The sequence below is a fragment of the Copadichromis virginalis genome, linkage group LG11 (genome assembly GCF_057382275.1).
Source record: "Copadichromis virginalis isolate Kocher_CV1m ecotype Utaka linkage group LG11, C_Virginalis_male_GT1.1, whole genome shotgun sequence".
In the NCBI taxonomy this organism is placed as follows: domain Eukaryota; kingdom Metazoa; phylum Chordata; class Actinopteri; order Cichliformes; family Cichlidae; genus Copadichromis; species Copadichromis virginalis.
Genome location: NC_140628.1, coordinates 14,209,781 through 14,223,844, shown reverse-complemented (window position 1 = coordinate 14,223,844; position 14,064 = coordinate 14,209,781). Strand labels below are relative to the sequence as shown.

At 38.6% G+C, this 14,064-nt stretch overlaps 1 protein-coding gene across 3 annotated transcripts in view; it reads left to right on the top strand.

Annotated features, from left to right (window-relative positions):
- The window catches only part of LOC146698207 (CUB and sushi domain-containing protein 3-like), a 259,780-nt gene that overhangs the window by 107,922 nt on the left and 137,794 nt on the right, over positions 1 to 14,064 (top strand). For all 3 annotated transcript variants that reach the window (XM_085473236.1, XM_085473239.1, XM_085473238.1), the window contains exons 15-19: positions 582 to 776; positions 1,221 to 1,359; positions 3,073 to 3,260; positions 6,826 to 7,014; positions 8,790 to 8,906. In XM_085473236.1, coding sequence (XP_085329362.1) covers positions 582 to 776; positions 1,221 to 1,359; positions 3,073 to 3,260; positions 6,826 to 7,014; positions 8,790 to 8,906 — 828 coding nt within the window. The remainder of the gene's footprint in view (positions 1 to 581; positions 777 to 1,220; positions 1,360 to 3,072; positions 3,261 to 6,825; positions 7,015 to 8,789; positions 8,907 to 14,064) is intronic.

Below are 14,064 nucleotides of genomic sequence, written 5' to 3'. Positions count from 1 at the left end.
GTTCTCAGTCACAGAGCTTTATTGTCGTCCTTGTTGCTCTTTTAGAAATTATGTTTTTTCCTGATAATAATGGTTATAATTTCTTGGCAGGCATCTTTTATAACACACAAGGACACATTACAATTCATTGAAGCAATGGACAACAAATATTTAAAAAAAAAAAAAGGTTAATAAAACCACTGGCAGATTACAGCTGAGTTTTAATAAGTGTAACCCTAGCACAGCTTTTCCAGTCAAGATTTGAGCAGAAAAGCTGCAGCATAAGTTAGGTTAATAATACCTTTATAAACAAAAAGCGCCATTTAGTACTGTGGAGGTAGTGCTTAACTCAGATGCCTTATTGCCTATGCAGTGCCATTGTAATTCTTTTGCTTTTCCTCCGGTGCAATTCTCAACAAGCTTTAAAGACAGAGGCTATTGTCAACCCTACGTGTATAGAGCAGACCTTTGTATGTTCTTTTTTCCTCTCTTACGGACAGCTACATCCATTTCCCTTATCTCTCTACTACTCAAAGACCCAATTTCTCATTCACACAAGAGCATTTGTCACTAGATCTTGTTCCCTTTCTTCTCATTACAAGCTTTTGGGCATAATGAGTGCCCTGACCCTGGCATACCGTTGAACGCTAGGCGCTTTGGGGACAGTTTCCAGCTGGGGAGCTCCATCTCTGTTGTTTGCGAGGATGGCTTTATCAAGACACAGGGAGCTGACACCATCACATGCCATCTGGAAGAAGGCAAGGTGATGTGGAGTGGACTCATTCCCAAATGTGAAGGTAATTAAATTGTAATTGCTAACAATTATGTGAATGAGTATAAGTTAACTGCTGAACTGGGATGAGAAAGAAAGAACAGAAACATGATAAAAAAAAAAGTGAGTGGGTTAGTGTGGAACACGGAGTTCAGTCCATCTAAACCGGGCTAGATTTATTTTCAGGTATCTGTAACTCCAGGCCTTTGGTGACTCATCCTATAAGTGTTTTCTTTCAATATTTTTCATGTGGGTATGAACAGATTATCGAGAGGTATCATCTTTAAAGCAACTTTTTTCTCTTTTCTACCTCTCTCCTCTCCTCTCCTCTCCTCTCCTCTCCTCTCCTCTCCTCTCCTCTCCTCTCCTCTCCTCTCCTCTCCTCTCCTCTCCTCTCCTCTCCTCTCCTCTCCTCTCCTGCTTTCTTTGTCTTCTTTATGCCCCCTTAAAACTCCTTCCACTGCTCCAGCTCCTTGTGGAGGACACTACTCAGGGCCATCTGGTGTCATCCTCTCCCCCGGGTGGCCAGGCTACTACAAAGATTCCTTGAGTTGTGAGTGGGTCATTGAGGCCGAGCCGGGACGCTCCATCAAGATTAGCTTTGACAGGTCTGTATGACAGTACTGCAACAAGTCAGCCACTGAAACAAAGACACATGTAGAGTGACAAAATCTGGAAAAGGACTTAATTCCTGGTGTAATATAATCACATATTGTGCTGCAGTAGTCATATACCTGCATGCAGACAGACACTCATGTATATATCCCTTTAGTTTATGCATATACAGGACATGTACACAAACATAAATGGCTCCCCTTGGCTGTGGAAGCCTCTGAGTTTGAAATAGAAAGTCAGAGGAGGAAGAACAGACTTTGGTCTAGTTTCCAAAAGTGTTGAAAGCCTCAAGTAATCCTTTATCTTGCTTACCCGCTTTGCTCACTTCCTGAGAGAGCTTCAATAAAAGAAAGTGGGGAAAAAAGGAAAGGGAAAATCTTGGTTTGAAATCTTTATTTCTTAATATTAATAAGTGAAATCATGAAATTCATTCATTCGTTCATGTTGTATAATTGTTGCTTTTTCAAAGGGCTGCCTTTACTGTGACTTTTTTGTTTTGTTTTATTATTTATAAAATTAACCCTCTTTTCCTCTTCCCTCACTTAAAATGAGCACAGGGTTTCTCATGCCTGTTTGAAGCATTACATCTATGATGGCACTATACTCGAGGCAATCTTCACAGTTTCTTATATCAGTGAGATAAGAATGCATAAATTTCAGTCAGGAAACGTCAATAATATTGACAGATATATCTGTGTTGATCCCAGTTGTTTGATGGGGGGGTTAAGAAGGTTGCAACAGATGCATAGCAATGTCACATTTCCAGGAATTGTTCCAATTATTGGAATTTTTGCTGTAGCGCTTATTTATTTTTTTACCCATTGCAGAAAATTAGGATGTTTTTCTGTAAAAGAAATTACATTTTCTTTTTACAGCTTGGTAATACTGTGTTAATATTGGGATAAAAACAAGTGACTTAATTACAAAAGAAATATCAAGTAAATACGACGCAATGACCCGCATCAAGACTGGTTACATCTGGAAACACCAGGTTATTACAACTTTAAAGCCAGTATAAAAAAATCAAATACACTGATATTATCATTATATTGCTCCTGCCTGTTAAGAAAACGAGTAAATCACTAGACCTTACTGCTAGACCTTCTATACTAGTACTAATTGGTTTTGCCTTGTAAGTTTCCACATCACTACGCTCAGTTTGTGAGGCCTTATTAACCTCAATATAAAAGTTTCAGTGTAATATTACTCAGCTCAACCATTGTTGGTACAAAATACAGGGATATTGCTGTATGTATAAATCTACAATGTTTTAAAAAGTGTTATATGTTTAAAACGATAACTCAGTATGAAGAATGCGAATGAATGTGATGTTGGTTTGGGATTCGACCGGAGAGAAATGTCAATATTAGTTTGTTCCTGATTTTTGGTGCCCATCGGTGATATAAGTTCGATGGTAGATAGGGGGCAGGGTTTAATAAGAATATTTTCTTCTTCCTGCTCCTTTTCACACATGGTTGTTGTGTTTTGTTGATAGAAGATGTGGTTGTTTTGTTTGATTTGTAGCACCAAGTGTGAAATAAATAAAAATGAAATGAAATGAAATGTTTAAGTGGTTATAACTTCTTGTTTTTACCTTATTACCTCAGTATTGTCACATTTTTACCAAACTGTATGAGGTAACCAAATTTATTTTTTAACAAATATGTATACTTAAAGTCCATCTGTCCTTTTGTTTAACTTTTAAGGTTTCAAACTGAGCTCAGTTATGACTTCCTGGAGGTTCACGATGGTCCCAATCTGCTCTCTCCTCTGATTGGCTCTTTTAACGGAACCCAGGTCCCTCAGTTCCTGTTCAGCAGTAGTAACTTCCTGTATCTGCTCTTTACCACCGATAACAGTCGATCAAACAGTGGCTTCAAGATCTTCTATGAAGGTGAGAGTATAGTGCTATTGCCTGTAATTTCTTCACAACAAAAAAAGGATGAGATGAGATGGTACACATTCAGTTCTATAATTAGACATAGAGAATAAAATTTTAAACAAGTTCAACTGTGCTTCAGCTAGAGGCACTGGAGACTGGTTGGTCAGCTTTTCTGGTAGCACTTAAGTTTCTGAAACCAAATGCCAAGATTAAACTTTGTTGAGGAAATATTTCAGGTCTATTACATGTCAAGAGCACTAGTATTACCATAACAAAATGCCTCAATTAGCGTGGGTTCTCTAACTACATGAGTTCAGATTAGTTACTGTGATTAACATTTAAAGGTGATACATTTTAAATTTTTCATAAGTGCTTAGCTTAGCTGTTTTTAATTTTAGATCATCTCTTGTCTAGTGTTAAAGCCTCACAATTCACAGTGTACATTTCATGCTGGTTATTAGTTTACCTGGGGCTCTTGGCTCTTTGGTAAGGCAAAGAGGCAAGCTTTGTATATTAATTGTAGTCACTTGTCGAATATTGTCGGTTGTTTAGCTTTGACTATAAAGTGCCTTGAGCAGACTTGACACTATCTGTATAAAACTAAATTGAATACAACTTCCATAATTCGTCTCATCAAAGGCTGTGCACTCTTTGAATGTTTACTGTTTATGATAGGTTTGTTCGTTGAGCACATAAGCTTTGTCTTCAGTTGTGGCATTGCATTTAATCTCTTTATGATTGTGATTGCTGGTGCAGAAGTCAGACTCAGTGTAAGTTCTTAATTGAATGTAACTTCATTTAGCTTGATTTATAGTGCACTCTGTGCTATCATTCTTGCTTGGTCTATCATTGAGGCATAGCATTATGTCTGTCACTGCTGCTATATTTATCCATACATATTTTTCTGCTACTCGTATTCCCTCTTTGAGTCTTTTAGAAAGTACTGCTGGTAAATATTTTGTGCAATAAACAAACATAAAAGTGGCTGTTAATGATGTCCTGCAAAGCAGTTGAACATTAATTATTCTGACTTCTTGGATAGAAGCTTCACAGTGGTCAATATAAATTATCCAGGTAGGGGAGAAAATCAAACACTGTGCTGTAAATGTAAACAAACACTCAAAGGAAAAAGGACTCAAGTTCAATGGAGTGAAAGGTTTTTTTTTGTCAACAGTGCACTTGATGTCTGTGGAGCTGTGATCCCAGATGACAGTGACTATGTGGGATTGCACCTCTGTACCGACTGGCAACCCAAATCTATTGTTAACAATGTACTGCCACTTGTCAGGTGCAAATGGTAGCACCGTGCTTTCAAATACAAGGTCGCAGAGTAAGGTGAAGTTAATCTAATCAAAACAACTGAAGCAAACTATTATCTCTACAAGGGTACTTAATTTGAAATAAGACTCGGTATACATCATTATGCATTGAATGGTAGTTTTTGAAAAGTCTAGTACAAATATATTCTGGACATACTGTGATTTATTTTCACAATTGTTTGCACTAGCACTATTACCCCGTCACTCCAATTTGATTCATAAGACAGAGGTCGTTATTATGTCTCTGTTATTGACTGAAGGCAGGCCACAAGTGCTTTTGTCTTATTACGTTTCAATCTCGAGTGCATTTTGCTTTTGTTGATGAGGCCGTCGAAAAGCAATAACAGTAAGATCATATTAGCTTCTTCCATTGCCTTTTAGGACATATCTTATTGCCAAAATACTTCTGGGAAAACTAGCCTACTTCATTTGTAAAATTAGTCTGCAAAATAAGGGTTAGTTATCCTGTGAATAAAGTAAGGCACAGAAGCACTACATCATTCCCTTTATGTCTAGGAAAATTCGACCTCTTCAGTTAAATAAAAATTACAGCATGCTATACAATTATTTTAGCCACAAACATTTAAAACATACTACACGGTAACATATTTGACATGACTCCATGGGCTTGGAGATGTAAGGAAATTATTTTCCCACCAAATACCTGCACCCTAGAGGCTACTGCTAGCAGTGATCAATGACTGCTCTGCATATTAAAGCAAAATTCATATGATGTATGATGAAAGTAGTGCAAAGCAAGCTTCCTACAGAGGCTTACACGAGGATAGCAATCTCTCTGTTATCACACAGGTTGGATCACACTAGTTATTAATGACAATTATCTATGGCTTATAAATCTTCTTACACCATGCAACTCTGCCCTATTGCTACAAGGAAATTCTGCAGGTCATACAGGTAAACTATATTATGACAAAGCTTTTCAGATTATATATTTGACTTACTTTGAGTGTTTGTGTTTTGAGCTATAGGTCTCTGCAGGGAGTGCAATTACATGTGTATGTGCTGTACTTAAATACATGCAGTGCTCACAGTCACTGACACCAGATGTAACATGTGAACATATGCCTGTTTTAAGCTATATCTTTGTTACTTTGACTTTACATAAAATAATAAACTGTCTCTATAATTCCAGAAAATTAATCCTTCCATGTTAAGATTCTTCCTCGCCAGTGGCCTGACAACCGCTTACACAACTACTGTCAGTCAGTGGCTAAAATCAGCATATTTTTAGTGCATCAAAAGCAACCCTACTTGGAAGAAATCCAAAAGGCGGTCCTGGAAATCACAGGGAAAATGGGGGCATCTCTTTACAACTTACATCACTGCAAATTAAGAGAGATGAAACTAGCTCACTGTAGGAGTAAAACTATCAGGCAAATGTGCTTTTGTTTAATAAAAACTTCAAGTGGTCTTCCAGTAGCTGACTAGTATAGAAGGAAATGAAGTGGACGCGCAGTTTCACCAAGGTCATACTCTGAATTCGCTCTCCCCATGAAGCTGCTGCCCTTTACTATCCCACAGTACCTGTCTAAATGGCATGAAGATAAAACCCTGTTTTTTTAAAAATCAAAGAAGCTGACAGCTCTATCAAGGTTATTCAGGAAGAAACTGTTAGGCATTATGGCAGTCAATGCAATAGTTCATTTTTCTGCAGTCTCTACTGTGTACTAACATAGCCTGGTTTGAAGAGTCGTTTGTTTGTCATAAGAAGATTCTTTAAAGTTAACAGTAAAAGAAAGGCAAAGTAAATCTTTTTGCGTTCTATATTATGCATGCGACCTGACACCTGCCTTTTGTTGCTGTGATTTTTAACATCAAAGCTTCGATCTGCACTTTTTTAGAGGGAAAATGTGACACGGAAGTTTCAGTGAATGCAAAAATAGAATTGGCATTTCATGTTTCATGAATGCTGTGACTTCAATCCACCTCAGGAGTGTAAAGGTCATATTATATTTAGTATCAAAATAGAAAAGCCGACGCTTTTACAGTAATGCTGCTTAATACCAGGTGCACACGTGCACACAAGAACTGTGAAGAGTGTGGCTCAGTTATTTTAATAACAGTCACGAGTCAAAAACATGCAGCTAGTTCATGCATAGCTCAGTGCAACACTAAACACTGCATCTAGAGCCTTTGTAACCTGTGTGAAGAAGATCCAGATTTTACATGAGGTAAAATCATACATAACTTCCTTTAAATACCAATGTAAAGAGAATGCTTCATTTTCATTTCTACAGTGGTCACATTGGACACATACTCCTGTATGGATCCTGGTATCCCAGTGAATGGCTTGCGGTTAAGCCACGACCTGTCCATCGGCTCAACTGTGACCTTCCAGTGTGACCCAGGATATAGACTGAGCCACGAGGAGCCTCTAGTTTGCGAGAAGAACCACTTTTGGAGCCACCCACTGCCCACTTGTGATGGTATGTATGCATTCCTTAATTAAATATTTCAGTGAATATTTAACATACATTTAATAGGATGTAATTTCTTTGACTTACAGTATGTACTGACAGTTTTTAATCGCAGTACTTAAAGGATATTGCCACCAGTAGATGGCACAAACTCTACAATGGCAATTATGTTCCTTTGATTCTTCTTAGTCCTAAAAAAAAGATGCACTCTGACAAAAGGTAAAGACCCAGCAATGGGTGTAGCAACATTTAGCACATAGTAGGTTTGACAAATAAAAAAGGTGCTGCCTTTTATTCATAAAACACAGTGCCTCTAGTGCTTTACTGAAAAACTTACTGAGGTGTTGGAAATCAAGTGATATGGAAGACAAATTTTGCCTCACATCAGAACATGGGGTGCAGGATGTATAGATGGATTTGATTTGATAGATTTGATAGGCCAAATAATGCCCTGGGCTGTATTTGAGCAATGTTGCTTCTTGTGCTGTTTACATTAGTATCACACCTGAAGAACATTTGTGAAAATGGTCACGGATCACTCAGCAGAAACAAAATAACAAGTAAAATACATGCAACGTTTGGCATGCCGCACATATGACTCAGTACCACACTATAGTTTCACACCAGTGCTTGTTCTGAAACTAATTTTATATCTGGGAGCATATTTTTGCCAAGGTATGTGCCAGACTGGTGCCAAATGCATTGGCTCTCTGCCTATGGAGCCTCTGAAGTAGATCGTTTTCCAAGCATACTCATCCACTTTTAATGACTTTATGTAATTTTGGCTCATTAATAAAATATTTGATGTAATTTAGTCAGTGGGTAAGGATTCAGGCCTTGATGTGTTGTGTTCGCTGGAAGGCCTGTGGGTGGAAGGAGAGAGGTTTCGAGTAGGGGGTGGGTGTGTACAGCTGCGGAGCCCAAGGCATCCCAGTTATCCTCCAAAATATCATCTGACATCCATTACTTTAAAAATGTGTACACTCACAACAGTCCTACTTCTAATATTTGTCAACTCTAACTGTTTTGAGGAAACTATTCATGAGCTTGGTTGCAAAACCACCCGTAGGTCAGAGAGCACGTACATAGGCAGATGCAAGAAGGAAAAAACCCACAAATCTTGTCACATTTCATTAATGCTGAGTTCAAAAAAGCTCTGCCCTTTATGTGAAATGACAAAATCTAATGACAGCATGAGAAAAAGGTTACAGGCTTTAACAGTGTTCAATTACACCAGTTAATCTTTAGACACATTAATCCTTACCCCACTGATCCACATGCGTGACATGCGTTGTCCCTTTCTCTTCTTCATTTCCTCTACATCGGTACAACTAGATTATACCTGACTGAAAATGAGTTGAATGGTAACTGTGTCTCTTAAAGATCAATTTCTACCTTGAAGTGACAATGATTCTAAATCCAGATGAATATGATAATCCTCTGAATATGCTTGTAAGTTATTTTGTGTTTTAACTAAATAGATGATCATGTTTTGTAACAATTTCTTTCAGTTTAAGATACCATGAATTAAGAAAATCTGGGTGGATAGCTAAATGTATGAATAATGTATTGCCATGTTAGGCACTAGGGCTGGTTTGGAGTGCACACATGTGGCAGATTTACAGGTGCAAATAAAAATAGCAGGACAGGATGTGATATGACTCAAATGCATTATTCATCTTAACCTCCCCTCTGTCTTCAGGTGAAGGATTTATTGGTTCATTTACAATTTACCCTTTTTTTCCAGCAACAGTTATCTTTCATTATCTTCTTGTTCCATTCAGCATCATGTGGTGGTGATATCAGGGGACCTGGAGGGATCATCTTATCACCTGGCTACCCTGAGCTGTATCCTAACTCTCTAAATTGCACATGGACTGTAGAAGTCAGCCATGGAAAAGGTAGGAGAATGCATCTATATATTTGCATGCAAGCTGTTAGGAACAGCTAAGATGCCCCAAACACTCCACCTTCCAAGCTGGAGGAAGATACACATACCACACCCTCTTTCCCAGTGGGTTCAGACGGCGATTTTATATATAACAGTTTTTATTTATCTAGTCCTTTCTACAGTGAGTCGCATATTTAGTATTCTCAACAATGACCAAATTATGTAACAATAAATTAAAAGGACACATCTCCCCCTCCTCAAAAAGGTTCTAGAGATATAAAAGTGATTTATTATTATAAACTGAAAAGAGTGCAACATGTACATTTAATCAGGCAAAGATCATTTAAATGCAGGGCTTTTATTATTGGATGGTAGCCAGGCCATGAGTGGTGGCTCCACAGTGTAATGGTTTACGCATTTGGGTTCGCTACTGAAGGGAAACACAAATCCTTTGGTGGGGTTGAATCAGGAAGGTCAACTAATAATATATCCACTGGATTGGATATGCAGAGTATGTGGTAACCCAGAATATAAGTAGAAATATTACACAATGTAGTGTTCATTCACTGCTCTTTTTGAGTCTATATTAAATTGTTCAGCTCATTTCGTTCCTTCCTGTATAGCAGCTCTTCTATTCAAGAAGTGTGTGTGTGTGTGTGTGCGTGCGTGCGTGCGTGCGTGCGTGCGTGTGTGTGCGCGCGATAGAGACTTGTATTCTCATATTTTAGAAACTATTTGTCCAGTATACTTTGAACTTTGCGATTGAATGCCTGGGAATGCAGGGATGTACATTCCTGAGTGTGAAGTTGCTTTTTGTGATCTTCTCTCTGTTACTAGGCAGTAACATACTTTATAAATAAACTATTTACTATGATAGCTACCATTGCTGATGCTTGCTGATGTGACAGTGGGCACATCCTCTAGTTCAAAAAAGGTATGTGCCGTGTGCATTGGTCCTTAGTGTGAAGAACAGGATCTTACATTCTTCTGATACTTTTTTTTATGAACAGCTTCAACTTTTAAGCAGAACACCTGCTGAAGCAAATCTTGTATCTCAGTTTTATTCACTAGTCGCTCTTTGTTTTATTACTTTAATTCTGTTATCACAGCACTCACTGTCAATTATCAGTGTGCCATTCATTATTATTTGAAAAGCACACTGAACTTATCACAATGCTCTAGCCGTATCATCACATTTGCCCATAGTGTTTCCTATTATCCATTCCCAAATGGCCTTTTGAAAGTCAGTCCTGTTGTCGTACCTTTATTTTCTTTTGAGTTACCTATCTCGCTGTTCTTGGAGTTTAACACCATAAAATCATATTATTTCATTTAAATCAGTGTTTAACTGTTCATGTCATTTCTCTCTTTGCCATATAATATTGATGCAATTAAAGTCCATGTATTTCAATCTAGTAAGCCCTGGATGGCAAGTTTATAGGTTTATAGGTCTGTGTGTAACTCATATAGGGAGACTGAATCCAGTAATTTAGGGCTTTACCCACTGACATCATGTAATCCTTCCCTGGATAACTCTATTTTTCTCTGTTATTTCTTTGTGATGTTTATAGCATTAATTTTTTTTTATCAGCATTATCTTTTTAATTTCTTACATGGGTCTTTTAACTCTCAGCAATAGCTGGATTCATCATACTTAACTGCACCCACAAGTCCAAACTAATAACATCGAGAAATAATGAATACCTCCAACTAACTGACTGATTATAGCTCCACTTGGCACCAGTTCTAATATCTCACAATAAGTTATTCAAAAAACAAAACAAACAAAAACAAAATACTACAGACAGTCAATATCGATATCAATCAAAAAGGAAGAAAACGTGAAACTGAAAACTCTTACAAATATCATCTCATCTTAATCATGTGATTAAATCAGTAGATTGTGTATGTTTTTAAGAGATCGGAGTCTCAGAAGCTTGGGCAGTTAGATTGAATTTTGCGCGTCTGTATTCCTACATTGCGCGCCAATATAGTAGAGTCCCCACAGGGTGTTAGTGCAACCTCTTATTACAACATACTGTAGTTATACTTGAGTGACCTGTAGCATTTGTGTGAATAAATTCCTTTAAATTACACATAAGTGTCATCATTTTGGTAAAACTGAAAACGGTGAATCATGTCATTAACATTATAGAGCAGTATATTTGAACAGAAACAGAAGTGAGCTCTAAAAGTAAAATGAATCAATTTTGCTTCCACAGAGACTATGATTCACATCTCTCTCTCTCTCTCTCTCTCTCTCTCTCTCTCTCTCTCTCTATATATATGTATATATATATATATATATATATATATATATATATATATATATATATATATATATATATATATATATATATATATATACACACACACACACACACACACACACATACGTATTAGGGGTGCAACGATACACAAAATTCACGGTTCGGTTTGATACTTTGGTGTCATGATCTGAATGAGGGTGGGTGAGGTTCAATTTGCCGTGTTGCAAGGAGAGCTTAACTTCTGTCTCGCTAGCTTGCCCTGCGCTCAGTGAATCTGTGTTCGACTACTCCGTCTAGGCTGCACTGTCGAGCGCAGAGCCACTGAACGCTCAACACAGACAGCATCGTTAGAAGGAAAGTTGATAAAATAAATTAAAAATTTTGTATTGTTTGATACATATGCGTACCGAACCGAAAGCACTGTATCGAACGGTTCAATATCAATACGAGTATTGTTGCACCCCTAATACATATACATATACACTCAACAAAAATATAAACGCAACACCTTTGTTACTGCTCCCATTCCCCATGGGATGGACGTAGAGACCTAAAATTCATTCCAGATACACAATATAACCATCCCTCCCAAACAGTGGTCACAAATCAGTCCAAATGTGTGGTAGTGGGCACATCTGCTATATTGAGATAATCCATCCCACCTCACAGGTGTGCCACATCAGGATGCTGATCTGACATCATGAGTAGTGCACAGGTGTACCTCAGACTGCCCACAACAAAAGGCCACCCTGGAATGTGCAGTTTTGTCTCACAGCAAAATGCCACAGATGCCACAAGCAATGAGGGAGCGTGCAATTGGCATGCTGACAGCAGGAATGTCAACCAGATCTGTCGCCCGTGCATTGAATGTTCATTTCTCAACCATAAGCCGTCTCCACAGGCGTTTCAGAGAATATGGCAGCACATCCAACCGGCCTCACAACCGCAGACCTCGTGTAACCACACCAGCCCAGGACCTCCACATCCAGCAGGTTCACCTCCAAGATCGTCTGAGACCAGCCACCCAGACAGCTGCTGGAACAATTGGTTTGCACAACCAAACAATTTCTGCACAAACTGTCAGAAACCGTCTCAGGGACGCTCAACTGCATGCCCGTCGTCCTCATCGGGGTCTTGACCTGACTCCAGCTCGTCGCCGTAACAGACTTGTGTGGGCAAATGCTCACATTCGATGGCGTCTGGCACGTTGGAGAGGTGTGCGCTTCACGGATGAATCATGGTTCACATTGTTCAGGGCAGATGGCAGCTGAGAATGTCCCAGTTCTTGCATGGCCAGCATACTCACCGGACATGTCACCCATTGAGCATGTTTGGGATGTGCTTGACCGGCGTATACGACAGCGTGTACCAGTTCCCACGAATATCCAACAACCTCGCACAGCCATTGAAGTGGAGTGGACCAACATTCCACAGGCCACAATTGACAATCTGATAGACTCCATGCGACGATGTGTTGCACTGCATGAGGCAAATGGTGGTCACACCAGATACTGACCGGTTCTGGGTCCCCAGACCCCCAATAGCGCAAAAAACTGCACATTCCAGGGTGGCCTTTTGTTGTGGGCAGTCTGAGGTACACCTGTGCACTACTCATGATGTCAGATCAGCATCCTGATGTGGCACACCTGTGAGGTGGGATGGATTATCTCAATATGGCAGATGTGCCCACTACCACACATTTGGACTGATTTGTGACCACTGTTTGGGAGGGATGGTTATATTGTGTATCTGGAATGAATTTTAGGTCTCTACGTCCATCCCATGGGGAATGGGAGCAGTAACAAAGGTGTTGCGTTTATATTTTTGTTGAGTGTATATATATATATATATATATATATATATATATATATATATATATATATATATATATATATATATATATAGCAAATACTAGCAAATAGACAGAACATGAAAAAGAGAAAGTCTAAATGGTCCCTGGACAGGATTTGAACTTTTGACTTGCTTCTCAGGCCATATTTGAGCCAACCAGTCACCCGTCAGCTCACCTGTTTTGGCTATTGAGATTGGATGACTTGTTCACCACAGCCTCCAAATTCACCACAACATACACAAAATCTCCTGGGATTATTTTCTCTGCTCTTTAATCGCTGTATTGTATGCTTTTACCTTTGGGCAATCAGCAAGAAATTCCACTTCAGAGGTAGTAGTTATGCAACTAGCCACTTTTTATTAACCAGCACGTGTACAGACTGTATTACAATATTAGAAAGTCTCCTCACAAGATTGGCTCTTGATTAATTGGTCATTTGCCTTCATGCTCTGTAATATAATTGGCGTTTTACAGAAGACAATCAATCATTTCATTTTGTTATTTATTCTAGAGCCATTTGGGGCTTTCTTTATTAAGTGAGCCAAGCATTGTGGAGGACATTATAGAGTCATATTCCAACAGATTCAACAGATGGCATTGAAATGCCATCACTGATGGTGCTGAGAAGCAGCCAAGTGGCCATCATGGATAGAATGAAGATGTTGTTATTGGGTCTGAGTTACAGTGTGATAAAATGGAAATATACTGTTTATATAGGCCTTGTTTACTTGCTTAAAATTTCAGTTACATTTTATTGATGGAAAACATCATCTTCACCAACCTGAAAACAATTTATAGATTCTGTTTGCTTCATTGACTGTCAATCATTAGTTATGCTCTTTTCTTGGGAAAATCTTTCACTGGCAAGCTAGAAGACAAGTCTTTGTTTTACCAGGTTCATTTTGAGGTGACTGCATTCAAATTTAGCCCATTTCCTTAAATTTAAACAACAACATTAATTCTTAACCTTATGCAGCACTGTGCAGGAGTCTTGAACGGCCACTAGTTTCTTTATATTTTATATTTTATATCCAATCAGTCAGTGC